We start from the raw sequence: 24,761 nt of genomic DNA, 5'->3' as shown, positions 1-24,761 counted from the left end.
CTAAATATTACTTAGACCATCCCTGTCTGTCTAACCTGTTCTTAGAAACTTGCAATGCTGGAGATTCCAGAACCTCCCTAGGTAATTTGTTCCAGGGCTTAGCTACCCTTAGAGTTACGAAGATTTTCCTAATGTCTAATCTAAACCTCCCTTGTTGCAGTGTAAGACCATTTCTTCTTGTCCTAACCTCAGTGGATATGGCGAACAATTTATCCTCCTCTTTGTAACAACCTTTTATATACTTGAAGACTGTTATCACTTCCCCCTCTGTCTTCTCTTCTCCAGACTAAACAAACACAATGTTTTCAATCTTGCCTCATAGGTCATGTTTTCTAGACCTTTAATCATCTGTGTTGCTCTCCTCTGACCCTCTCCAATTTGTCCACATCCTTCCTGAAGTATGGGGCCCAGAACTGGACACATTTCTCCAGTTGAGGCCATATCAATGCTGCATAGAGCGTTACTCACAACACTCCTGCTAATACATCCTAGAACGATACTTGATTTTTTTCCCCAACAATATTACGTAGTTGAGTCACATTTAATTTGTGATACACTATACCCCCCAGATTCTTTTCTGCAGTACTCCTTCTTAGGCAATCACTTTCCATTCTGTAATTGTGTAATTGATCATTCCTTCCTAAGTGTAGTACTTTGCATATGGTGTTATTGAATTATATCCTATTTAATTCCCACCATTTCTCCAGTTTGTCAAAATGATTTTGAATTTTAATCCTGTCCTCTTAAAGCACCTGCAGCCCCTCCCAGCTTGGAATCATCTGTAACCTTTTTGAGGGAATTCTCTATGCCATCGTATAAATCATTCATGAAGATATTGAATAGGCAGTATCAAAAGCCTTAGTAAAGTCAAGATATGTGACATCTACTGTTTCTCCCCTATCCACACGGCTTGTTACCTGTCAAAGGATAATGGGCTGTTTTGACATAATCTATTCTTGACAAATCCATGTTGATTGTTGCTTTATTTCTTTCTGAGTGTTTACAAATAGAATGTTTGATTACTTGCTGCATTATCTTTCCAGGTGCTGAAATTAAGATGACTGGTCAGTTATTCCCTTGGTTGTCCTTATTCCCCTTTCTCTAAAGAGACATACTATATTTGCCCTTTCCCAGTCGTTAGGTCTCTCTACCATCCTCCATGTGTTCTCAGAGAAAATCGCTAATGGCTCAGAGATCTCTTCAGCCAGTTCCTTAAATATTCTAGGATGCATTTCTTCAGGCCCTGCCAACTTGAAGACATCTAACTTATCTAAGTAATTTGTAACTATTTCTCTTCCTATTTTAGTCTCAGATGTGACCCCATTTACCCTGATGTTCACTATGTTAGTTGTCTGATCACTGCTAACTTTTTTGATGAAAGCTGAAACACAAGAGGCATTTAACAGTTTGGCCATTGCTGCGTTTTCTCTTTTCCCTCCTCATTTAGCAATGGGCCTAGCCTGCCCTTGGTCTTCCTCTTGATTCCCATGTATTTGTAAAATGCTTTCTTCTTACCCTATATATCCCTAGCTAGTTTAATTTGAGTTTTTGCCTTGGCCTTTCGAAGTTTGTTCCTACCTGCTTCTTGTCTGACTCTTTTTTGAGCCTCAGGTCATTGAAGTTCTTCTTGTTGATCCAGGGTGGTCTCTTATGATACTTCCTATCTTTTCTATGCACTGGTGATCTCCAACTGGGACGGGACCTAAAGATGTTGAAGCCTCAAAGCCATGACAGAGAACTGGACTGGAGATGGGGCTGTGATGAAATGGGAAGAGGGGTAGAATAGTGATACGGGACAATATGGGGTGGGATATTTGAGGCATGTTGTGGGAGGGAGAGAGGGTAGGACACTGCAGTAGAAATCAGAAGATCTTGCTTGATTCAGTTCTAGAAGTGAGTCACTACATTTCCACGTGCCTTAGTTTCCCCACCTGTGTTATGGAGAGGGGGTTGGACTTGTGAGGATGAACTCCATCTGTGTATGTCAGTGAATTAGACCCTGAGGCCGGGGAGGGGGGGGGCAGACAAGACAAGACAAGTCTGTCTGATGTAACTGGACACCTTCTTCTAGGCTTCCCACACCTCAGAAAATCATAGCAAGGTAGTGGTGCCCTAGAGATTTTTCAAATGGTTTTCATGTCTCTGCCCCTTGTGGCTCCAGCTGTGTGTGCTGGTGTCCTGTGGCTCTGGGCACCTGGAGCCAGACATAATTCAGACAGGGGCAAAAACCTGCTCGCAGCCTGGGAGAGCATCCCAGAGTCACTGGCCCTTGGCAGAGAATGAGCTGGTTAGCACCCCACCCCCTCTCTGCCACTTCACTACACACGTGACTTCTCAGACTGGAGAAACCTGTGCCCGGCCAATAAGGAGAAAGCTGGGGGTGACGTAGGGCAGAGCAGGATCAGTCCCGTACGGTGAGTGCGAGGTCACGCCATGCGGAGGACACCATTGTGTAGAGCAGGTCTCAGGCACTTACAGTGTTTCACTGTAATGCTCTGCAACTGCCAGGCGTCTCAGCGAGCTGCTGCTGCTGTGGGAGTGGATATGTTTGGGGGCCAGATGAAATCATCCTGCCGGCCATGACTTGGGTTACCCTGCTGTATGGGCTGAGTGTGAGGGGGAGGGTGCTGGGCTGGCCTCTGTCACATCCTCTTCTTCCCCTGCTCTCTCAGTGGCACGAAATCTTTGTCACTTACATTGCTTCAGGGTTAATGCTTAGCACAGCCCTCAGCCTCAGGTCTGTGACTGGCTTTGGATCAAAGGCCGGCTGTGTGGGAGCCATTAACCCCTTCAGCTTAGCAGTGTCATTGATGGGGGGTGTAAAACAATACAAAAATGTTCTTCATGTTACATCATATGAACCCTGAGTGACTTGTCATCCCCTCAACCGCCTCCCCACCCCCACAAAAAAACAACCGGCTTGAGAGTTTGTTTAGTTTTGCACAAAGAATGAAACCTCAGGCCCAGGATGAATGACTTCTTTAAGAGGAATTCTCTGAAAGGGACTCACTGCCCCACAGGAATAAGATAATTTGTTCTAAGCAGCTTTATCCCAGTCTCACTGTGTCCACATGAGGGGATTGTAGCCTCTCAACTAAACTAGTTTCAAACCATTATAGTTAAAACAGCACAAACCCTGGGGAACGGCCTTTGCTATAAAACAGGAGAAAGTGAGGAACCAGCACCATGTAAATAAAAACCTCTGATTGAAATAAAACTAAAATCAGTTTGAAAAGAAAACCCGGACCCTGTTTGTACCACGTTAGCACCTAAAGGCCCTGGTTTCCTGGGAATGCTACAATTTAAGCATAAAACAAGACCCAAGAGGTGCATTTGTCACATGGGAGCAGGCACTAGGTGCTGCACAAACAACATGGGGAGAAGCACCCTGAGTCAGGCAGCAGATTTGTCATGGCATTTTATATCAAAAATTACAGAGCAGTTAGAGTAAATTTAGTAAAAGTCCCAGGTCACTGAATTTACTGTGGCTGCTCTATTTATATTAGCAACACCTGTCCTCCTCCTCACCCTGCCAAGCTGGCACCAACCACCCAAAGGAGCATGCTACCCCCACACTGCAACCCTTACCCCAGCCTCCCCCATCATCATGACTGGGGGTGGGGGCAAATCTGAGTAGCCTGTAACCCCACACGCCAGGTCTCAGTGCCAGAGTGAGGTGCTGGGTCCAGCCTTGTGCGACAGGAGTCGCCAGGGTGAGGCGCACATCCAAAAAACAGTCACGGACAAATGGGGAAATGGCACTGTCCGTGACGTTTTTCCTTCCTTGACAAACCTGCAGTCTTAACCGTGAACTAACACTGAGATTGCCTCTGCTCCCTCCAGCCGGGCACAGGGTCCTGGGAGGAACAAGGACACGGTCTGAAGATGGGGAGAGTATGGGAGGAAATCAGGTTCCTGGGCCACAGGGGGACCCATGCACATGACGCCATCCATCCCTGGGGTGGACTCAGCCAGAGACCGGACCTGGCTACACTCCAGAGATTCCCCCTGGGACGGCATTCACATCACCGCACCAATTGCGGCAAGATGTTCAGGAACCCCTCTGCACTAAACCAGCACCAGGGTGCACACACCAGAGAGCAGCCGTACTGCTGTGACGATTGTGGCAAGAGCTTCAGCCAGGCTGATAAACTGACCGACCATCAATCCACAGACAAGGGAGCGGCTGCACCGCTGCATCAATTGTAGCAAGGGCTTTGCACAGACTGCACACCTGAAAAGACACCAGTGCACGCACACCAGGGAGCGGCCACACTACTGCACTGACTGTGGCAAGAGCTTTGTACAGATCACACACCTGAGATCACATCAGCGCATGCACACCGGGGAGCGGCTGTACCGCTCTGACCATTGTGAAAAGAGCTTCAGCAAGGCTGATACGCTGACCGACCATCAATGCACAGACACAAGGGAGCGGCCGTACCACTGCACCCACTGTGGCAAGGGCTTTGCGCAAAATGCACACCTGAAAAGACACCAGAGCACGCACACCGGGGAGCGGCCGCATTGCTGCAACAACTGTGGCAAGTGCTTTGCACACAACTCAAGCCTGAGAATACATCAGCGCATGCACATCGGGGAGCGGCCGTACCGCTGTGACCATTGTGAAAAGAGCTTCAGCCACATCAGTAAGCTGACGAAGCACCAGCGCACACACACAGAGGTACGTCTGTACCACTGCACCGACTGCGGCAAGGGCTTTGCACGTAGCTCAAGCCTGAGAATACATCAGCGCATGCACACCGGGGAGCGGCCATTCCGAGGCACTGACTGTGACAAGAGCTTTGCACAGCCTGCACACCTGAAAATGCACCAGCGCACACACACCGGGGAGCAGCCGTACCACTGCAACAACTGTGGCAAGGGCTTTCCAGACTCCACAAAGCTGAGAATACATCAGCGCATGCACACTGGGGAGCAGCCGTACCTCTGTGGCGATTGTGGCAAGAGCTTCAGCCATGCTGGTACGCTCACCAACCACCAACACACGCACACTGGGGAGTGGCCATACCTCTGCACTGATTGCGGTAAGGTCTTTGCACAGCCTACACACCTGAGACTACACAGGGGAGCGGCCGTACAGCTGTGTCAACTGCGGTAAGAGATTCCGCCATGACAGCACGCTGACTCGGCACCAATGTGCACACACCAGGGAACAGCCATGCCTCTGTGACCATTGTGGCAAGAGCTTCTGCAACAACGATGCGCTGACCAACCACCAACGCAAACACACAGGGGAGCAGCGGTTCCCGTGCACTGACTGCGGCAAGAGCTTTGCATGGGCCTCATCCCTGAGATCACATCAGCGCATTCACAACGGGGAACGGCCATACCATTGCACTGATTGTGGCAAGAGCTTTTTGCAGAATGCACACCTGAGAACACACCGGCAGACACACATCAGGGAGTGGCTGCTCTGCTGCAACGACTGTGGCAAGGTTTTTGCACAGATTGCACACCTGAGAAGACATCAGGGAATGCACACCAGGGAACGGCCGCACCGATGTTCTGAATGTGGCAAGGACTTTACACAGATCACAAACCTGAGAATACATCAGCGCACGCACGCCGGGGAGTGGCCGTACCACTGCAACAACTGTGGTAAGTGCTATGCACATAGCTCAAGCCTGAGAATACATCAGTGCACGCATACCGGAGAGCAGCCATTCCGATGCACCGACTGTGGCAAGAGCTTTGCACGGGCCTCATCCCTGACATCACATCGGCACGTTCACACCAGAGAGCGGCTTTACAGCTGTGCTGACTGTGACAAGCACTTTACTAGATTCACCGACCTCACCCGGCACCAGGTCACTCACACCAAGGCCCCTCTGCCACTGCAAGGGCCTGAGGGGCTTCTGGTAACCAGTAGGCCTGGCACAGCGCCAGCAGATGCAGACCTAGGAGTGGTCCTGTCCCCATGATGCCCAGCAGAGAGACTGTGTGGGGCAGGGAAGGGGACTTGGCTGAGCAGCGTGTGGAAGAGCAGATAGGTGGGGGCAATTTAGAGCAGATGGACACAGGCTACTCCATCAGGGGACCCCTGGGATCCAGGCTGGTCTCTCTCTCTTTCTTTCCCCCCCACACTCACACATCTAGCTGGGATATAACCAGGACAACCCACCCCGCTCCCCCCCAGATGAGACCCAGCCAGAAACTCCCTCCACACACACACCTACCTCTGTTCTAGCCAGGGGGTGACTCTTGGGTGACATCTGGAGGTGGGATTTGCAGTCCTGTCTCAGTATGGCTTGGTCGGAGGGGCGGGCAGGACAGCCCAGTGCGTGTGATAGTAAGAAGACTCAGGAAGGGCTCATGCTGTCTATTTTGAATAGAAAAGTGATGAAGAGCTATGTGCCTAATGTGTAACAAAGGTGTCTCTGACTCGGTGTTTCTTTGCTATTAAAGAAGCTGATCTATTCAGATGGCACGTGGAGAAGCCAGGGTGAAGTGTGAATCTGTAAGATGATCGAACCAAAATGTTCTAAGGTCTATCAGATCAGGAGGCCCCGTGAGTGGTGTGACTGGCAGGTGCACAGAGAGAGTTTTGCAATTACTCCTGGTGGAATTCGGTGCCAAAAAACTAAAAATTCTGCAAACAACAGTGGGAGCCAGTTGCCTGGGGGGGTCACACCAAGAACCTGACCAGTGCATATTAACACATACACCGAGGACTTGGGACAGACTATGTGGCTGAAGGGCCCAGCCCAGTAGGGCAGCCAGGATGGAGCCCACTGTGACAGACTGACAATCATAGAATTATAGAAGGTGAGGGTTGAACGGGACCTCAGGAGGTCACCTACTCCAGCCCCCTGCTCAAAGGAAAACCAACCCCAACTAAATCATCCCAGCCAGAGATTTGTCAAGCTGGGCCTTAAAAATCTCTAAAGATGAAGATTCCACCACCTCCCTAGGTAACCCATTCCAGTGCTTCACCACCCTCCTAGTGAAAAAGCTTTTCCTAATATCCAACCTAGACCTCCCCCACTGCAACTTGAGACCATTGCTCCTAGTTCTGTCATCTGCCACCAAAACAGCCCCATCCTCCCTGGAACCCCCTCCCCCCGTCAAGTAGTTAAAGGCTGCTATCAAATCCCCCCTCACCATTTTCTTCTGCAGACTAAACAAGCCTAGTTCCCTCAGCCTTTTCTCATAAGTCTTGTGCTCCAGCCCCCTAATCATTTTTGTTGCTCTCCGCTGGACTCTCTGCAGTTTGTCCACATTCTTCCTGTAGGGGAGGGCTCAGAACTGGACACAATACTACAAAAGTGACCTCACCAATGCTGAACAGAGGGGATTAATCACTTGCCTCGATCTGCTGGCAATGCTCCTACAAATGCAGCCCAATATGCCATTAGTCTTGGCAATAAGGGCACACTCTTGATGCATATTCAGTTTCTTGTCCACTCTAACCCCCACGTCCTTTTCTGCAGAACTGCTGCCTAGTCCGTCTGTCCCCAGTCTGTAGCTGTGCATGGGATTCTTCTGTCCTAAGTGCAGGACTCTGCATTTGTTCTTGTTGAACCTCATCAGATTTTGTTTTGGCCCAGTTTGTCTAGATCACTCTATCCTATCCCTACCCTCCAGCACATCTTCCACTCCCCCAGCTTAGTGTCATCTGCAAACTTGCTGAGGGTGCAATTCACCCCATCCTCCAGATCATTTAATGAAGATGTTGAACAAAACTGGCACCAGGGCCAACCCTTAGGGTACTCCGCTTGTTACTAGCTGTCCGCTAGAGATCAGGACGTTGATCATTACCCATTGAGCCCGATGATCTAGCCAGCTTTCTATCCACCTTATAATCCATTCATCCAACCCATACTTCTTTAATTATCTGGCAAGAATACTGTGGGAGACTGTATCAAAAGCTTTGCAGAAGTCAAGGTATATCACATCCACCTCTTTCCCCCCATCCAAGAGCCAGTCATCTCATCATAAAGGACAATTGGGTTGTTCAGGCATGACTTGCCCTTGATGAATCCATGCTGACTGTTCCTCTCCCAAGTGCTTCAAAATGGATTCTTTGAGGACCTGCTCCATGATTTTTCCGGGCACTGAAATGAGGCTGACTGGTCTGTAGTTCTCCAGATCCTCCTTGTGACACACTATACCCCATGTACACCCTTATAGTGTGATTGGGTATTGTCTAATGCAAAGTATGCCATGTAAGGTGTTTTTGGAATGCTTATGACACACTGAACATTGTTGTTATGGTAGCATGTTTCCAGCAATGTCATACATATGTACAGATATGAAACCCTGCTATGTCATATCCCCAAATGTGTCTCTCACACAGCTTGAATAGATGCAGACGAACACAAAGCTGTGTTTCCATGCCCAGCAGAGGCACGCATACAGGAACAATGGACTGTCCTAAGCACCTGTGAGCACTTTGGCTCCAGTGGAAGGAATCACGTCCATTGCTGGACATGAGCAATCATCTGACCCCAGGGGGCCGAGGAAACTTGTTAAAAGAAAGAGGCATCTTTGTCTCTGGGCTCTCCTGTGGAATCCATTTTCCAACCAACATCAAAGACTGACACCTACCCAAAGGAGGGGCCTGGCTGCAAGATGCATCGCAATCAGCCTGCATGGTAAATTAACATCAGAAGATTTATCCCTTCCCTGGCTGGGCCGTGCAAAGAAATGAGGGCAGGTCGGGGTGTGTGACATGTGTCCCCCCCTATACAGGGGGTCTGATCTCTCCTGAGCTCATTCTGTACTGTCACTGCGGTCAGTGTCTGTCAGCAACTTCATGGCCACCTCCACGCCGTAGTGCTCAGGGCGGTACCTCATCAGCGCATCGCTAATAGCCGTGGCAGCCGCTACATTCAGCATGTTGCCAGAGATGTGCTTCACCCCCTTCTGCAGCAGGGCCACTTGCAGCCTGTGCTCAGATCTCCCCAGCTCTCTCTCCCCCTGCTCTGCCAGGGCCTGCCCCAGCAGCTTTTTCCATGTCTTCTCCATGCCAGCTCTGCCCAAAGAGAGTCAGGCTGTTGCTACCAGTCTGTGCTGGGAGAGAAGTGGAAGTGATTTGAACATCTGTCTCCTGTCCTGTCCAAGGTCCCTTCGCCCCACCCCTGGGGCATTTCCTGCTCTCGTCGCTTTCTTCTGCTCTCTGAGATTCATTCTGATCTCAATGTCACAGAGAGAAGTGGCTGATTCTCCATCTCCTGGTGTCTTCAGATCCAGACCGGATGCCTTTCTGGACCATGCTTCAGACAAACCAATTATCGGGTTCAAAACAGAGTAACTGGGTGAGATCCTCTGGTCTGTGTTACACAGGAGGGCAGACTAGATGATATAATGGTCCCTTCTGGACTTAAAAATCTATGAATGTAGAACCCGCAAATTCACAGTATCACCAAATTCACGGCGTCACCAACTCCAAATTCATGGTGTCACCGAGTGCACAGTGTCAACAAAGTCACAGTATCTCCAAATTCTCAGTCTTGGCAGCCCCAAATTCACAAACAAAAAATTATGCAATGCCCCTCCCCTCACCCAAAAAATCATGAGATTGTAAAAATATAATGTATTTGGGGGTCTCTTTATATCCCTTCTGTGGTTTGAGCCTTTCGGGATGGGTTACATTTTCCGACTTTTCTTTCCAACTATGAGGATTAGGGTTGGACTCTTTTTTTTTTTTTAAAGTGACAGCCAAGATTCTCACTTAATCCCCAAACTCTGGGATCTGGGACTTTAAGAAAAAACACCCAACTTCATAAAACTCACAATCAAATCATGAGAGTTAGTGACACTGTCAAGCTAAGACCAGCTAGAGGCAGAAATCTGGAGACTATGTACAAGTTACTTAATATCACAGTTTGCATATATGAATACATAAGATCTTGTTTGCATAAAGAAGCGGTCTCCAGAGCTTAACTGACAAGGCTGAAGCATGGAACAAGCATTGGGGAGCTGGGGGAGCTGCCTAGATGATCATAACGGTCCCTTCTGGCCTTAGACAGCTCCTGATCTCTGTGCTTCTCCTGGCTGGCTCTGACCTTCTCTGAGGCTGGTGTCTTGGGAAGTTTGGTGGCTCCTTGAGGCTTTGCCCCTGGCTGCTCATTATCCTTGGTTGGGTGGAGGGCATCTGCTGGGCTCTGGTGTTGGGTGCTGCTTGCCAAGATCTAGGAGGGGGAAAATGGCTGCTTCCTGCCTTTAGCTAGGTGGGAAAGCCCTGGCTGGGCTGCTCCTAGCTCTGGCTGCCCTGGGGTGGGTCAGGCTGGCAGTGACTGGGCTGTAGGGGCTCAGACTACGCCTGGCTGGGTGAGGTGTTTAGGCTGCCCTTAGCTGGGGGCAAGGGATGACTCTGCTGGCTGCCCCCTGGTTACAGCTCTCAGGCCCAGTGTCACTCTCCCCAGATCTCAGCAACTAAGAGCTAAAACTGGCAGTGACTGAAACAAGTCACTGTACCCGCCCCCACCCTCCTGCCACCATGACACGGCCAAATGTAGGAGCCAGAGCCTTTGGACCTCTGACAGGGAGATATAATATGGGGCTGTGCTGCATGTCTGGGGTTTGAGCCCTGCTGGGGTCCATGTGTCTTAGTCCCCACACTGCTCAGCCTCTCCTGGAATGTGAATCTGCCCAGGTCCTGTGTGGAGGGGACACGGCTCCTCAAGCAGCCATGTGAGTCTCCTCCACTCGTCGCCACTAGCTGTTGCCATTCCCCTGCTGTAAGCAGGAGTCACATCATAGGCAGAACTGGCAGCGATGCCTAGAGTTAAGGTTGCCTGACGCTGCCACTTTAGACCCTGTCTTCATTTGCTTATAACTGTGCAAACTTTAGCCGCTTGGACTGAGAGTTTTCATGCTGGATGCCTGCCTCAGGCTGAAAGTGTCTGGAAAGTGTCAGCCAAAAATCATAGACATGCCGGGTTGGAAGGGATTGTGAGAGGTCATCTAGTTCTAGTTCAGCCCCCTGCACTGAGGCAGGACCATGTAAACTTAGACCACCCCTGAGAGATGTTTGTCCCACCTGCTCTTACAAACCTCCAGTGATGGGGATCCCACAGCCTCCCCAGGGACCCTGTTCAAAGGCTTACCTAGCCTAACAGCTGGAAAGTTTTTCCTAACACTCAACTCTAGCCGGGCAGAGTGGCTTGGGGAGGAACCACTCCCCGCCCCCTGGTGGGCAGAGCCAGGCTGGGTCCATCCCTTGCACCAGAAGCCAAGGAGCGGAACAAGAAGTATAAGATGTGGGGCCTCCACCAGCTCAATTGAGAGCGAGCCAGGAAAAGCGTTGGATGCTGCTGCCCCCTGGACCAGGGACTGAGCCGTATCCACTCCTGCCTCTGAATTAATACTTGGAAAAGCGGCCACCAGGTGAGTACCCCAAGGAGCTGCTAGACCTGCTGGTTGCTGAATACCTTGAGGACCTGTAAATGACGAAGCCCTGTGAACAGGTAGGGGTAGGAAGTGGCCCGGGGGGGGGGGGGGGAAACCAGTCATTCGTTCGGTTGTGTTGCTGAAACTAAGGTCAGTGTGTTTCAGCAGGATCCCCGCTGACCCAATGGTGGGATTCCCTGCCACTGATAGGGCTTTGGGTTGGGAGCTGGTGGAGTAGGGTGGGCCTGGGTCCCCTTACTCCTTGCTGCCAACCCCAGCCCTAGGCTGGAGAGCCTGCCTCTGTTTGCTGTCTGCCCCAGCCAGAGAGCTGGGCCATAGACTGCTTATTTGCTCTGCCCTGCCTGAGGGCCAGAGCCCCATGACTGCTTGAGATTGCTTGGCCCCACCCAGAGGGCTGAGCCTGACTGTGTTGCTGCCTGCCCCAGCCAGAGGGCTGGCTACAGCCTGTTATTGGCACTAATCCCCTGGCCATCGGCTCCCAGCCGCTTGGTGGCATAACGAGGTGGAGTGGCCTCCCACTGACGCTAACCGGGAGGAACTGCTCCAAGCCACTGCACCACCCTTGCTGCAAACTAAGCTGATTCGTTTTTGTCCCACCCTCGGTGGCCATGGCAAAGAATTGATCACCGTCCTTTTTATAACAACCTTTGCCATATTTGCAGATTGTTCTTTTGATCCCCTCCCTCAGCCTCCCCTTCTCTACACTGATCATACCTACTTCTTTTAACCTTTCCGCAGAGGCCAGGTTTTCTAAATCGCTGATCATTTCATAGCTCTCCTCTGGACTCGCTCCAATTTCTCCACATAGTTTTTAAAGTGAGCTGCTGAAAACTGGGGGGGGGTGTCATTGTGGGGTAGCAAAGCCAGCACTGGGCATGGAGGGGTTAAAATGACTGCCCCTTGCTATCCCAGCCACACAGACTGGGTTACGGACCCCCAGCCCCGGTGTCCCCATCTGCACCATGCTCCCCACTCTCCCTACAGCTTTGGGGTGGGGGCTCCAATCAGTGCCCAGCATAGGGGCTCTGGGATCCCACCAGCCAATAGGGCTCCTTCTGCAAACCTTCCCCTCAGAACTGGGAGCTGGTGGGGATACGTCTCCCCCAGAGTAGAGTTTCCACCTCCCCCTAAGCAAGCTGTCACCCCCTCCTGACCTGAACTAGCTGCCACCCCCTCCCCTGCAGATTATTGAAATGCAGGCTCCCCTGAGAGAACCCACACATTCATTGCACTAGTGAGAGCAGAAATGCAGGGGACCAGGCGATCCCCCCCTGCACGGGGATCCAGGAGGGCCTGACTGTGCTGAACGGTGGCAGGGAACTGGGGTTACAGGTCAGTCCTCGCTCTCCCATCCCTCAGTGAAATCCATGTTGGATCCTTTACTGCAGGCTGCCCAGGAGGCTGGATGTTCCCAATGGGCCCCACGAGTGAGTGATGGGGCTAGGAGAGCAAGACATATCAGCCGTTTGCTGTGCCAGGTTTGAGCTCTGGTAAATTGTCTCGGTGGTTTAAAGAAGACCCCTGTCCTTTGTGCTGACGTTAATTGGTCATTTCTTTTTTCCCCGAGCTGACTGCGTTCTGGACACTACACATGCTATTCACATTCCTGTCATGCTCAAGGTATGCACAGGGCTACTGCAATCCTTGAGGAGCAGTGAGTTGGGAGGGAGCATCCCCCCTGTGGATAGCATTGGTGAGATTGATACTGGCACTGAGCACGTTCTGACCTCTAGCCATGGTCTCTTTAGCTCCTCAGGGGTTTTCCCTGGTTCTGCTTGCAGTCAGAGGGCTCTGTCGGGACGTTGGCAATCAATCAGTCAGTCTGCAAAGCGGCAGCCCAGAGCAAGGGAGGGCGAGTTGTGCCTCACTGCCTTAGGGACTTAGCCCTTCCAGCTAGACCCCCCACCCTCTCGTCTCCTTCCCAGGCAAGGTGGCCTCCCCTCTTGGTCTCCACCTGCCATAAGCTGTTGCAGCTGATTGGGCCAGGGCAGGGGGTCCTGGCTAGGTCTGCGTAGGTATGGCTGGGGGAGGCCCATCCTCCCTCTAATGGTCTCTGAAATGATCACACCCCCAGGTCCCATCACCGAAATACATGAGTAATATATGGAGACTGAGGCCCACACACAGCACTCAGAGAAAACTCCAAGAATATCTCCACTTCATCACACCAGTTCCTTCTCTGCAGCTGAGAAGACAAAGGAAACAGCTGTTGGACTCTGGTGTGGGGTGCTCACCTAAACCCTTTGGTCAGAAATGCTGCTGGAAGCAGGTGGTGAGAAACTTTGCTTTGAATCGAATATAGTTTGTTAAGTAGGCACTAAGCAGCATTTCATCTTTATTATTCTTGTAACCTTTTCTGACTGTTATGCTTCATTGCCTGTACTCACTTAAAATCTCTCTTTGCTGTTAATAAACTTGTTTGATTGTTTCATCTAATCCCATGTGTTTAAATTAAAGTGTCAGGGTAACTTCATTTATGATAATAAGCTGGTGTATATTATTCCCTTAAAGGAATAACAGACTTAGTATTTCTGGACTGTCAGGGAGAGGGTTGGACAGTGCAAGACGTACATTTCTGAAGGAAAATCTGGGATTGGGAGTGCATCGGGGTCACCCTGCGATAATAATCCAGGTGGATGAGAACAAAGGTGTGGCTGGCTGACTGCAGCACAGAGATGTAACTGGGAGGGACCTGCATGCTGGTGGCAACTTGTGAGCAGTCCAGGTTAGAAGCCACAGCAGCAAAGCAGTGTAAAGGTCACCCCCCCATCCCAGGGCAGGGGTGACAGCCCCCCACTGGTCTGAATTGTACCCTGGTATGTCACAAATGGTTCACCACAGGGTGGCATGTACCAAAGAAATAAAAATAAGATCATAGTGTAAATTCTACCAGGATCTGAATCTAGAAATATCTCACTCAGAGATGGTACCAGCAGGTAACAGAACTTCAGTTCACAGGCAAACTGCTTTCTTCACCCTACCCCAGTTCTTTGTTTTTCAATCTTGTCTTCAGGTGTTGAGCTGGGGGGGAGGAAGAGACAGAAGCCAAGTGATGTCATCACTCCCCTTCTTTCATAGTCTTCTCCAGCTTGCTGGAACAATCAATGCTTGTAGCCTGCAGGGTCATCCTCATGGGTCAGTAAGTTTCCATTGCCTAAGTATTTTTCTCTGTCATGCTCCCATTGTATATCTCTAGGATCTCACCTTGATGGGCCATTAGCACATCTGGTCACTTCATCTTTGTTCCTGGAAAGCAGGTAAGTGGGTGTTTCCCAACTCACATGTTCTAGTTGCATATCCAACAATATTTCATAACTTCACATACAATGATCACACGTACAGTTCACCAGGATCCTAATGTTTAGTAGCTCAAGACTTTTAAAATAATGCCACACAAGGCATACTTTGTACAGAACATACCATAATTATATCACATTTGCAGATATGCTGGGGTGTTGTTTTCAGACACAGAGTGTTACACCTCCCCCCTTAGTCTACTGCAGGAGCGTTAGTCACGGATTAATGTAGAAGCAGTGTACCTTTTCAGGGTTGCTAAAAAGCATTTCTTTGTATCTGTGACGCATTTCTAGAGTGTAGGTGTCTCGGCATTTAGCCATTAAGGCTATCGGGGGTGTACCTCAGTTTCCCCTTCCAGACAGCAGACCAGGTTCAATATGGTTTCCCTGCTGTGACAAGCTTCATGCTTGTTTACAGGTATTAGCTGAGAAGCAGTATTGCCATAGGGCCTTTTAACACGGTGTGTTCTTGTTTTCCCCACTTAGCATGTGCAAAAGCTTTTCCCTAACATCATGCATGTTTATGGGATTTACCATCCGTACCAAATTCTGTGCCATAAGGTTCACCCTTAGCATCAAACTCATTACCGTGAGACTTAACAGTAACACCAAATCTTTCATTACAGGGAGGCATTTTGTGATTAGGGTTTCAATATCTCCATTTCGTCCTCCATCACTTTTATCATCTGCTCCTGGCCCATTAAAATTCGCTCCTGGCTCTCCTTTCTGTCCTGCCTGTCTATACGATAATTTTCATTTAAAGTCTCTCTCAGCACCTTGCAGTCTTGTTTTTCAGCTTCTGAAGTTTGGAGTACCTCTCGAAACATGTCTTCCTTGCTTCTCCTCGGTCACCTCCTTATCTGGCGAAGGCGCTCCGCCAGCTTATAGGGGGTTCCCCTGAAGGTCACATCTGCAGAAGCACAAGAAACAACAAACATATGTATGATTGTTAGCACACTCACAGCATCGCATGATTATAGTTAAAAAGAGGTATTTTAATACGAATCAGTTTCTCACTGTCACTTGGCAAGCACACAGCAGGGTGAATGCCCTAAACATGGTGAGTTCGGCCCCCAAGGGGGGGCATTCAAGAAGGGACAAAGGGTCTAGATAGTTTTGTGAGGGGAACATAGCAGATGACTAGGGACAAAACTGTAAATTCTGCCGCCATTTTTCATAGGTGGGGGTCATAGAAGCCAATATCTCACTCCCAAGGGTAAGCAAGGGTGCATCTCCTGCATGTGAGCAGCTTCAGACCAGGTCCCTATGCTGCTTGCCTGTGTGCCACTTTGGTCCCTGCACAAGTTTTTGCCAGTTGGCCCGGGAAAGTTTCCTACAATGGGAGAAGGAACAAAGCAGTTTGGCTGAGGAAACTTCAGCAGAGGATTGGCAAGTACCTCCAGGAAAGTTTCCTAGAGATCCCTCTGGAGGATTCCCGTGAAATCTTGGGTGTGCATTAACACGCTTTTCCGTCAACTGCTTACCTGCACAGGGGAATGTGAAGCACATGCAAAATACAGCTAAACTTGTACATTTCTATCCCTTCACCCATTTCTAGAATATAACAAAGCAAAGGACTGCTCTACCTCATATAACCGAGCAGCATCAACTCAAAAAGATCACTTACCAGATCTCTCCTACACCACATGTGCCAGAGACAGAGTGTGGGGACTGGCTCGAATGCCCTGGGGTCAAGAAGAGGTCCTGGCTCTCCACAGAACAAGACAACTCTGTTGCCTGTCCCATCTCATCTTCCAACTCAACCTCTTCGTCCACGACTTTGTCCTCGGGGTTGAGACAGCTGTCTGCTGTCTCCAGTCCCACTGAAAGTATCCAGGGGGCTCTTTGGGATGAAGGTAGGGTCACTGCCAAAGATGGCATCCAGCTTGTTGTAGAAGCAGCAGGTATTGGTGCAGCACCAAAGCGACAGTTTGACTCCCTTGCCTTCTGGCATGCCTGCCTCACCTCCTTTATCTTCGCACAGTTCTGATGAGTGTCCCATTTGTAGCCCTTCTCCAACGTGCCACAAGAAATCTGACCATCGGTATCGCAGTTCCTATGGCTAGAACAGAGCTGGGATTGCACAGCCTCCTCTCCCCACATACTCAGCAGATCCAACAGCTCTGGCATGCTCCAAGCGGGAGAGCGTCTGATGCATGGAGCCAGTGTGGTCAGTTAGGAAGATGCTGCATGCTGAACAAACAGGAAGTGGAATTTCAAAAATTCTTAGGCCTTTAAAGGGGGAGGGATGGATGTCTGTGCACCTGGGTGCAGGGCAGTGGAGTTCGAACTGCTGACCAGAGCGGTCAGGATGGGCATTGTGGGACACCTCCTGGAGGCCATTTACAGCGACATAACCAAACACAGTGTCCACGCTGACAGTCTGTCAATATAACTTTGCTGCAAAAAGCTCTATGCCACTCGTCAAGGTGGTTTTAATTTTGTCAGAAAAGCAGGAGAGTTTTGTCAGTGGAAAGAGCCCTGTAGAGCACACACCTCCACTGTTTTGTCGACGAAAGCTGACTTTTGTTGACAGAACTCTGCAGGGTAGACAAGGCCTTAGTGAAATAACACAAGACGGCTCTATGCACCTCCATACCAGGAGTTATTTCCTACACACTTCACAGGTGAAACTCCATCTGCCAGTCACACCCTTCATCAGGCCTCATAGTCAATTAGGCCTTCAAACCTTAAAGATTTACACTTCACAGGCCATCTGGATGGATCAGCTTCTTTCATAGCAAAGAAACACCGAGTTAAACAGACCTTTGTTAAAGATTCATTATATATTTCTTATCGATCGAATTTCTACTTAAAATAGACAGCATGAGCAGTTCCTGAACCTTCTTTCAAGCAAACGGACCGGGCTGTCCCACCCTGTCCCTCAGACTACTCCACACTGAGATGGGACTGCAAATCCCATTTCTGGAACATCTTGGCTGGAATGGAGCTACATATCTGTGGGAGGGGAGTTCCTGGCTGAGTCCCAGTTAGATGTGCATGTGTGTGAGAGACAGAGAAAGAGACAAGGTTAGATCCTGGCTAGACGGCAGGGCAGAGAACATCCTGGCTGGATCTCAGCTAAATGAGGCGGGAGGGCTGCCCTAATGGAGTAGGCCGTGACCAGTTGCTCTAAAAGCACAATAAACTCATTAGCATCTCCACAACCCACCTGTCTGCCCTTTCTTCCCAGAGTGCTCAGCCAAATTCCCTTTCTTTGCCCCTACATGGGATCTCCATTGGGCATCATGGGAACAGGACCCTAACCTGGTCTGCATCCATTGGCACCGTGCCAGGCCCACTGGCTCCCAGAAGCCCCGCAGGCCCTGGTGCAGGTGGAGAGGCATTAGCGTGTGTGGCCTGGTGCCTGGTGAGGTTGGCCCGTTGGCTGAAGTCCTTGCCGCAGTCGGCACAGCGGTACGGCTGCGCCCCGGTGTGCGTGCGCCAGTGCTTGCTCAGCGTGCTGGCGTTGCTGAAGCCCTTGCCGCAGTCAGTGCAGCGGTAGGGCCGCTCCCCGGTGTGCGTGCGCCAGTGCTGGGTCAGTGTGCTGGCGTTGCTGAAGCCCTTGCCGCAGTCGGCACAGCGGTAGGGCCGCTCCCCGGTATGCATGCGCCGGTGCTGGGTCAGTGTGCTGGCGTTGCTGAAGCCCTTGCCACAATCACTGCAGCGGTAGGGCCGCTCCCCGGTGTGCGTGCGCCGGTGCTGGGTCAGCGTCCAGGTGCTGCCAAAGCTCTTGCCACAGTCAGCGCAGAGGTAGGGCCGCTCCCCAGTGTGCGTGCGCTGATGCCGCTTCAGCGAGGCTGCATCACTGAAGTTCTTGCTGCAGTCAGTGCAGTGGTACGGCCATTCCCTGGTGTGCGTGCGCCGGTGCCGGTGCAGCGACTTGGCCCAGCAGAAGCTCTGGCCGCAGTCGGCACAGCGGTACAGTCGCTCCCCGGTGTGCGTGTGCTGATGTGCCGTCAGGTGCGAGAGCTGCGCAAAGTCCTTGCCGCACTCCGCACAGCAGTACGGCCGCTCCCCGGTGTGGGTGCGCCAGTGCTGGTTCAGGGCGGAGGCCCGGATAAAGCCTTTGCCGCAGTCAGTGCAGCGGTACGGCCGTTCCCCGCTGTGCGTGCGCCGGTGCTGGTTCAAGGCAGAGGCATTGCTGAAGCTCTTGCCGCAGTCAGCGCAGTGGTGGGATTGCTGCACTACGGCGAGCCTTTGGCATACAGCCCGGTCCGGTCTCTGGCTGAATCCATCCCCACCCTCGGCACGGGGTTTGACTCCATCCTGTCCAGCACCGCCTCCATGGACCGGGGGATCTTGCTTTCCTCCCATGCTCTTCTCACACTCAGACCATCTCCTTGACCCTCCTGGGATCCCATGCCCTGCTGGAAAGAGCAGAGACAATCCTGGTGTTAGCTCACGGTTAGGGCTGCAGGTTTATCAAGGTGAGAAAAATCCCATGGATAGCACAATTTTCCCATTTCTCAGTGACTCCCCCTGCAGAAGTGGCTCCTGTCCCATGGGGCAGGGCCCAAAGCCCTGCACCAGGCAGCGTGACCTGGCATCCAGGGCAAAAGTGCCACTCAGGTTTGCCCGTCTGCCCCAGCCACGACAGATCAAATCTGAGCCCCACAGGACAGGAGCTGTTGCTGTGGGGTGAATGCAGGGAATCAGGACCAGCCCCGCGGCCAGAAGCTGCAGAAACCACCATGGCGGGGTGAACATGGGGCAGGCTCGCTCGAGTGCCCCCCTAGTCTCGCCACTCCAAGCTGGGATGAGGGTTGCGGTGCAGGGCGTAGGGTGCTGCTGTGGACGGTCGGTGCCCATTTGATACAAAATGGCATGACAAATCTGCAGCCTGATTCAGGGTGGTTCTAGTCTACATTGTGCACTGCCTGCTCCCATGTGTGCCATGCACCTCCTGTGTCTCATTTTATGCTTAAGTTGTAGCCTGCCCAGGAAACGGCAGCACCTGGCACAACGGGGCCCTGATCCAGGCCGAGGGCTCCTAGGTGCTAACATGGTTCAAACAGGGTCCGGTTTTTCTTTACAAGCTGATTTTGGTTTTATTTCAATCAGAGGATTTTACGTTGTTGGTTTTTCACTTTCTCCTCGTTTTGTAGCATGAGGCCGGCTCCCCCATTTTGTTGCTGTTTTAACCATATCGCTTTGAAACCCGTTTGGCTAAAGAGCTTCAACCCTCTAATGTGGACACAGTTAGACCAGTATAAAGGTGCTTAGAACAACGTAGCTTATTCCTGTGGAATTTTTTCAAGGAATTCCTTCTAAAGAAGTCTTTCACCCTGGGCCTCAGGTTTCATTCTTTGTGCAAAACTAAACTAAAACTCTCAATAGAAGATTTTTTCCCCCTCATGTAAGCGGGGGACAGCGTCTACATTGACAGTGCATCACTCTAAGCCAACATGAGCCCTACACCTCTTGTGGAGGTGGTTTTATTTTGTTGAAAAAACAGGGCAGTTGCGTCGGTGCGGGGTTGATTGCAGCGCGTACACCGCCTCTGTTCTGTCAACCTAAGCTGACTTTAGTGTAGACCAGGCCTTAGTTTAAAGTGACAAAGATTTTGTGCCACAGAGGGTGCAGGAAGAGAGGGTGACGAGAGAAAGGTTGTCCCACCACCCTCCCTCACACCCATCACGTAAATCCTAGACCTGGGGTCAATGCCACCATGCCCTTCCCATATTTCTGGGTCCTGGCTAATTGGGAGGGGGAAATGGCAGAGAACTCATGCTCTAGAGGGAGTCCTGTCTGCAAGTAAGTCTAGAAGAAGGCTTTGTGGACTAGGACCAGCAGGCCTGTCTCACCCTCCAGCACTGCAGTGTCTGATCCTCTGATACACACAGTTAGATTTTATCCTCACAGCCCCACTGCCCTCTCCATTGCACAGGGGGTGAAACTGATAAACAGGGAGAGCTGCAGTGATGTGCTTTACGAATTGAATCCAGATCTTCTGAATCCACTCCAATGCCCTACCTCTGTGCAAATGCAGTCTCCATGTTCTTCCCCAAGGGAGAGCTCTCTCTTTCCCTCAGCACCCCTCTAATCTCCAACCCCCACACACTGTCCCATACCACTCTCCCATCCCTCATCCCCTCTCATCCCCTCCCCATCTGTTTCACTGCTTTGACATCCCATCGCTCTTACGTCCCCTCTTTGGGTCATAGATGTCAAGCCTAGAGTAACCTGCTGTGCCCATCCAGCCTGGCCTCCTGCCTACTGCAGGCCAGAGAATCTCCCCAGTGATTCCTGCCTCCAACCAAAGAACTCCTGGCTGAGCATGAACAGAGCTTGGAGAGAAAGATGCCCCATCTCCACTGAGGGGAGCTGTTCCAGTGGTTCATTCCCCTCATGGGTAAACACTGGTCCCTTATTCCCAGCCTGAATTTGTCTCCCTTCATCTCAAAGCCAGTGGATCTCACTCTGCCTTTGCCTTCTACATTAAGGAGCCCTCTGCTCACAGGTGGGTAAATCAGAAGGGACTGGATTATGGCTGCTCACCTGAGGAGGGGCTCTCAGGCCCTGAGCTTTCCCTGGAGTCCTCGGCATCCCGGACCCAGAGCTCTGCCTCCTCTAGCTCGATCCGGAGGATTAAATCAGGTTTGGAACCTGAATAGCCTGTTTGGGAAGAATGAATTGATTTTATTACTAAGCTTCTGGGGACGGAGACCTACATTTACAATATGCCTGTGCAGCAGGTGCGACAGGGACCTGATCTCGGGCGCTGTGTGTCTGTGCAGCAAGTAGCATGATGGGGCCCTAATCTCAGTCACTGCTTTAGAAGAAAATACAAAAGATCCCAAGCAGGAGAATAATGAAATAAACCTTCCTTAGAGGAGATACCTTCCCATCTCCCTCCGGGCAAGCTTAGTTCATACTCTGAAGCAGCAATGTCTATATAATCCTCCTCAATTTGAAAGAGATACTTATTTTTTAAATCATCAGTTAGGGTAACTCTAAATGATCCAGAGAAATATTCTGTCCTGCTACCATCTTTGCCTCAGTGCTATCTAGCAGCAGTGTGTTCCACAGGACACAGATTTTCTTCTCAATATGGAAGGGAAAACGGTCCTACCTAGAGAAACGAGGGTCAAGTAATTCCGCAGCATCTGGTCCCGGTACAGCTGCTTCTCTGGTTGGGATAAGAGCTCCCACTGCTCCCGGGTGAAATACAGAGCGACGTCCTCAAACGCCACCGGGAGCTGCCGTCACAAGCGTTACACACTCAGCACCTTCCGCTCCAGCCCCCAGCCGAGTCTCAGCGGGGGACGCGGTTTCTGTGGGGCGGCTCACAGGGATAACACCCAGCCCAGCAGCTGGGAGCCAGGGACACTCTCCCCTCCCCCGCACACAGCTCCCCCAGGGACCTCGGGGCCCTGCTGGCAGAGGACAGGAGTCGCCCTTTGCTGCCCAGGGGGCTCGGGCGCAGGGAGGGGCACGAAGCCTAGGGCAGGGACACAGGGAACAGGCTCCCCTCCGCGCGCGCCCGGCCCGAGTCCCCACCTCAGCCCCAGGCCTGTCCTCAGCGCCAGCTCCCGCCCCAGCTCAGGCGCCTCAGGGCCGCTCTGCCAGGCTGCGCCCCGGCGCCAAGGGGACGCGCCGCTCCCCGCGTGTCCGCACGGCCGGGGCCTCCCCTCCCTAGTGCCCGGGACGCTCCCTGCTGTGGGGGCGGGGTCCCAGCCTTGCCCCAGAGCCGCTCCCCGCTCCCAGCGCTCCGGCTGCTGACAGCCCCTGACCCCGCCAGGCAGCGCTGGTGCAAAGCGGGACCCCCAGACCCTGCCTGGCCGCGCAGAGCTGAGCCGCTCCCGGCCTGGGGCAGCGCTTGGCCCGGCTCCGCGCCAACCCCCGGGAGCTGCTGCTCCGCCCGCCCGCCCGCACCGGGGTCAGCAGCGCCGGAGGGATCCGGGTCCCGGCTCCCCGCCGCCCCCCGCCGGGATCGGCCCGGCCCGGCCCCCCAGGGAGCCCCCGGCCCGCTTCCCACCTGCGCCGGCCCCGCTGCAGCCATCGCCGCGGTCTGGCGTTTTCGGGGTTGGGGGCGAGGCCGGGTCCTCGGCCCGCGGGGGACGGATAGGACGGGGCAGGCGGGTCCCTTCAGACAGACACTCTGGAGAGAGGAGAAACGGGGCCTGGTCAGTTCCCAGGGAAGCCCGATCTCCCCCCGGGCCTGCAGCCGCGTCCTCCGGCAGCGATTTCCTGCCTCGCCGCGCTCCCTCCCAGTCCCTCTCCGGAGCCGCGGCTCCCGTCCCCGCCAGGCAGAAGCTGCTGCAGGGACCCGCCCTGCGCACGGGCCGGGATGGCCCCATGTGTCCGAGCTGGCCTGGCACCGCGGGAAGGCCCCGCCCCGCCTGCTCCAGCGCGGAAGCAGCTCCCTGTCCCCAGCTTAGTTTAACCCGCCCTGGCCCTGCGCCGCACAGACCTGACCCCCACCCCCGCCGGGCCGGACACTGCGCAGCCCCCACTACCCGTGCCCGCGCCGCCAGTAGCCCGCAGACAGAGCTCTGCGCCGCTGGCCACGAGCCGGGCTGGGCTGGAGGAAGACCGACGGTCCGGGGCCGCCCGCCCCCTTCTTCTCCCAGCGGCATGGGGCGCGCCCGGAGGCTCCCCGGAGCTGGAAACGGGGGAAGCGTGGGCAGCCTGGGAACCCAGTCACGACCCCCGGCTCCCCCCTGTGCGGGACTCACTCGGGAGCCAAAATGAAAAGGGTCTGGAAGCCAATGGATCGGCGGGGAGACTGAACAAGGTGATGGAGTTGGGGTGAGCCTGCCCAGGGCCCAAAGCATAATTTTTTCAGGCCTGGTACAAACTTGTAACACTGGCCCCCTCCCACACACACACACACACACACCACAATCCCTCATCCCATACATAGAATCTCATGAGCCATGAAAATTTTTTCCTCATGATAATAGGGGTTGCAAACTGGGCTAGGCTGTCCCCCATCCCCCCCGTCCCTCCCCCCAGCCTCCAGGCCCTGATAAAGTGTACCCTTTTCCACCTCATGTGGGGGTCCTGAGCCTGGCTGGACAAGGAGACTGGGACTAGGAACCAGTGGGAGGGAGGGGAGATACAGATCAAACAAGATGCTGGGTTGGGGGAACTGGGGCTGGATTGAGAAACCATGAGTGGGGAAGAGGCAGAACTGGGACAGGTTGGAGGGGGCAGGTCAGAAGGGGACAAGATTGGGGGACTAGGCAGACTTCAGCTGAGGACGAGAGAGGGATTTATCCTTAGCTGGGCTGTGAACAGAAATAAGAGGGCAGGTTGGGCGTGGGGAGGTGCAGTGGGTCCCCCATTTCGGGGACTCGGATGTCTCCTGAGCTCATTCAGTACCGTCTTGGCCGAGTCTCCCTGCCAGACCTCTGTGGTCGATGTCCGTCAGAACCTTCACGGTCACCTCCACCCCACAGCGCTTGACACAGTACGGATTCCGTGCATCATTAATAGCTGTTGTGTGGCAGCCCCTACCTCCAGCTTGTCACCAAGGACGTGCTTCAACCCCCTCTTCTCCAGCAGGGCCATTTGCAGCCTGCTCTTATATCTCCTCAGCTCTCTCTCCCACTGCTCTTCCAGGGTCTGCCACAGCAGCTTTTTCCCTGTCTTCTCCATGCCACCGGCTATGCTCAAAGAGATTCAGTACACTACTTCCAGTCTGCACTGGGAGAAAAGAGGCAGAGCATGTGTGTGTGCGTATGTGGGTGGCAGGGTGGATGTTATGCCTGGAACCTGCAAATGTCTGAGTGATTATTAAGTCTGAACATTCATTATTTCATCAGATTTGGTGCTATCAACTGTCATACTCTTACAACACGCAGGCTCAATCACATCTAATGTTTCTAATTTCAGGTAAAGCTGTGATATTTATGATAGTTCTATACCCACAAAAACCCTACATTAGATGCAGTTATACTAGCTTAATAACTGCTTTTTCCGTTATAGTTGATTTTGCTCGGGGAACTGGTATAAGCTATACCAGCAAAAGTATATCTTTGCCATATAAACCATGTCTGAGCTAGGAGGTCATGTTATCAGAATGGGCGATGACAGATGCCCAAAAAAAGTTTTCTAGGGAGAGCTGAAACTTGGAAA

At 52.3% G+C, this 24,761-nt stretch overlaps 2 protein-coding genes across 2 annotated transcripts in view; one reads left to right on the top strand and one right to left on the bottom strand.

The window, feature by feature from the left end:
- LOC137154825 (zinc finger protein 585A-like) overlaps positions 1 to 24,761 on the top strand; it is a 100,346-nt gene that overhangs the window by 12,129 nt on the left and 63,456 nt on the right. Inside the window, exons 2-3 of the mRNA XM_067550677.1 lie at positions 4,315 to 4,979; positions 5,470 to 5,750. Coding sequence (XP_067406778.1) covers positions 4,315 to 4,979; positions 5,470 to 5,750 — 946 coding nt within the window. The remainder of the gene's footprint in view (positions 1 to 4,314; positions 4,980 to 5,469; positions 5,751 to 24,761) is intronic.
- Positions 14,727 to 24,281, bottom strand: LOC137154828 (zinc finger protein 154-like). Its single transcript, XM_067550680.1, has 5 exons — positions 24,141 to 24,281; positions 21,751 to 21,877; positions 21,177 to 21,293; positions 16,303 to 19,045; positions 14,727 to 15,585 (listed from the first exon to the last, which is right to left on the bottom strand). Exons 1-4 carry the CDS (start codon positions 24,279 to 24,281, stop codon positions 17,922 to 17,924), a joined length of 1,509 nt encoding a protein of 502 aa, XP_067406781.1. The 3' UTR covers positions 14,727 to 15,585; positions 16,303 to 17,921.

This window comes from Emydura macquarii, unplaced genomic scaffold (genome assembly GCF_026122565.2).
Source record: "Emydura macquarii macquarii isolate MOO-44397 ecotype Brisbane River unplaced genomic scaffold, CSIRO-AGI_Emac_v2 contig_1305, whole genome shotgun sequence".
Taxonomy (NCBI): Eukaryota; Metazoa; Chordata; order Testudines; family Chelidae; genus Emydura; species Emydura macquarii.
This window is presented reverse-complemented; position numbering and strand designations above follow the sequence as displayed.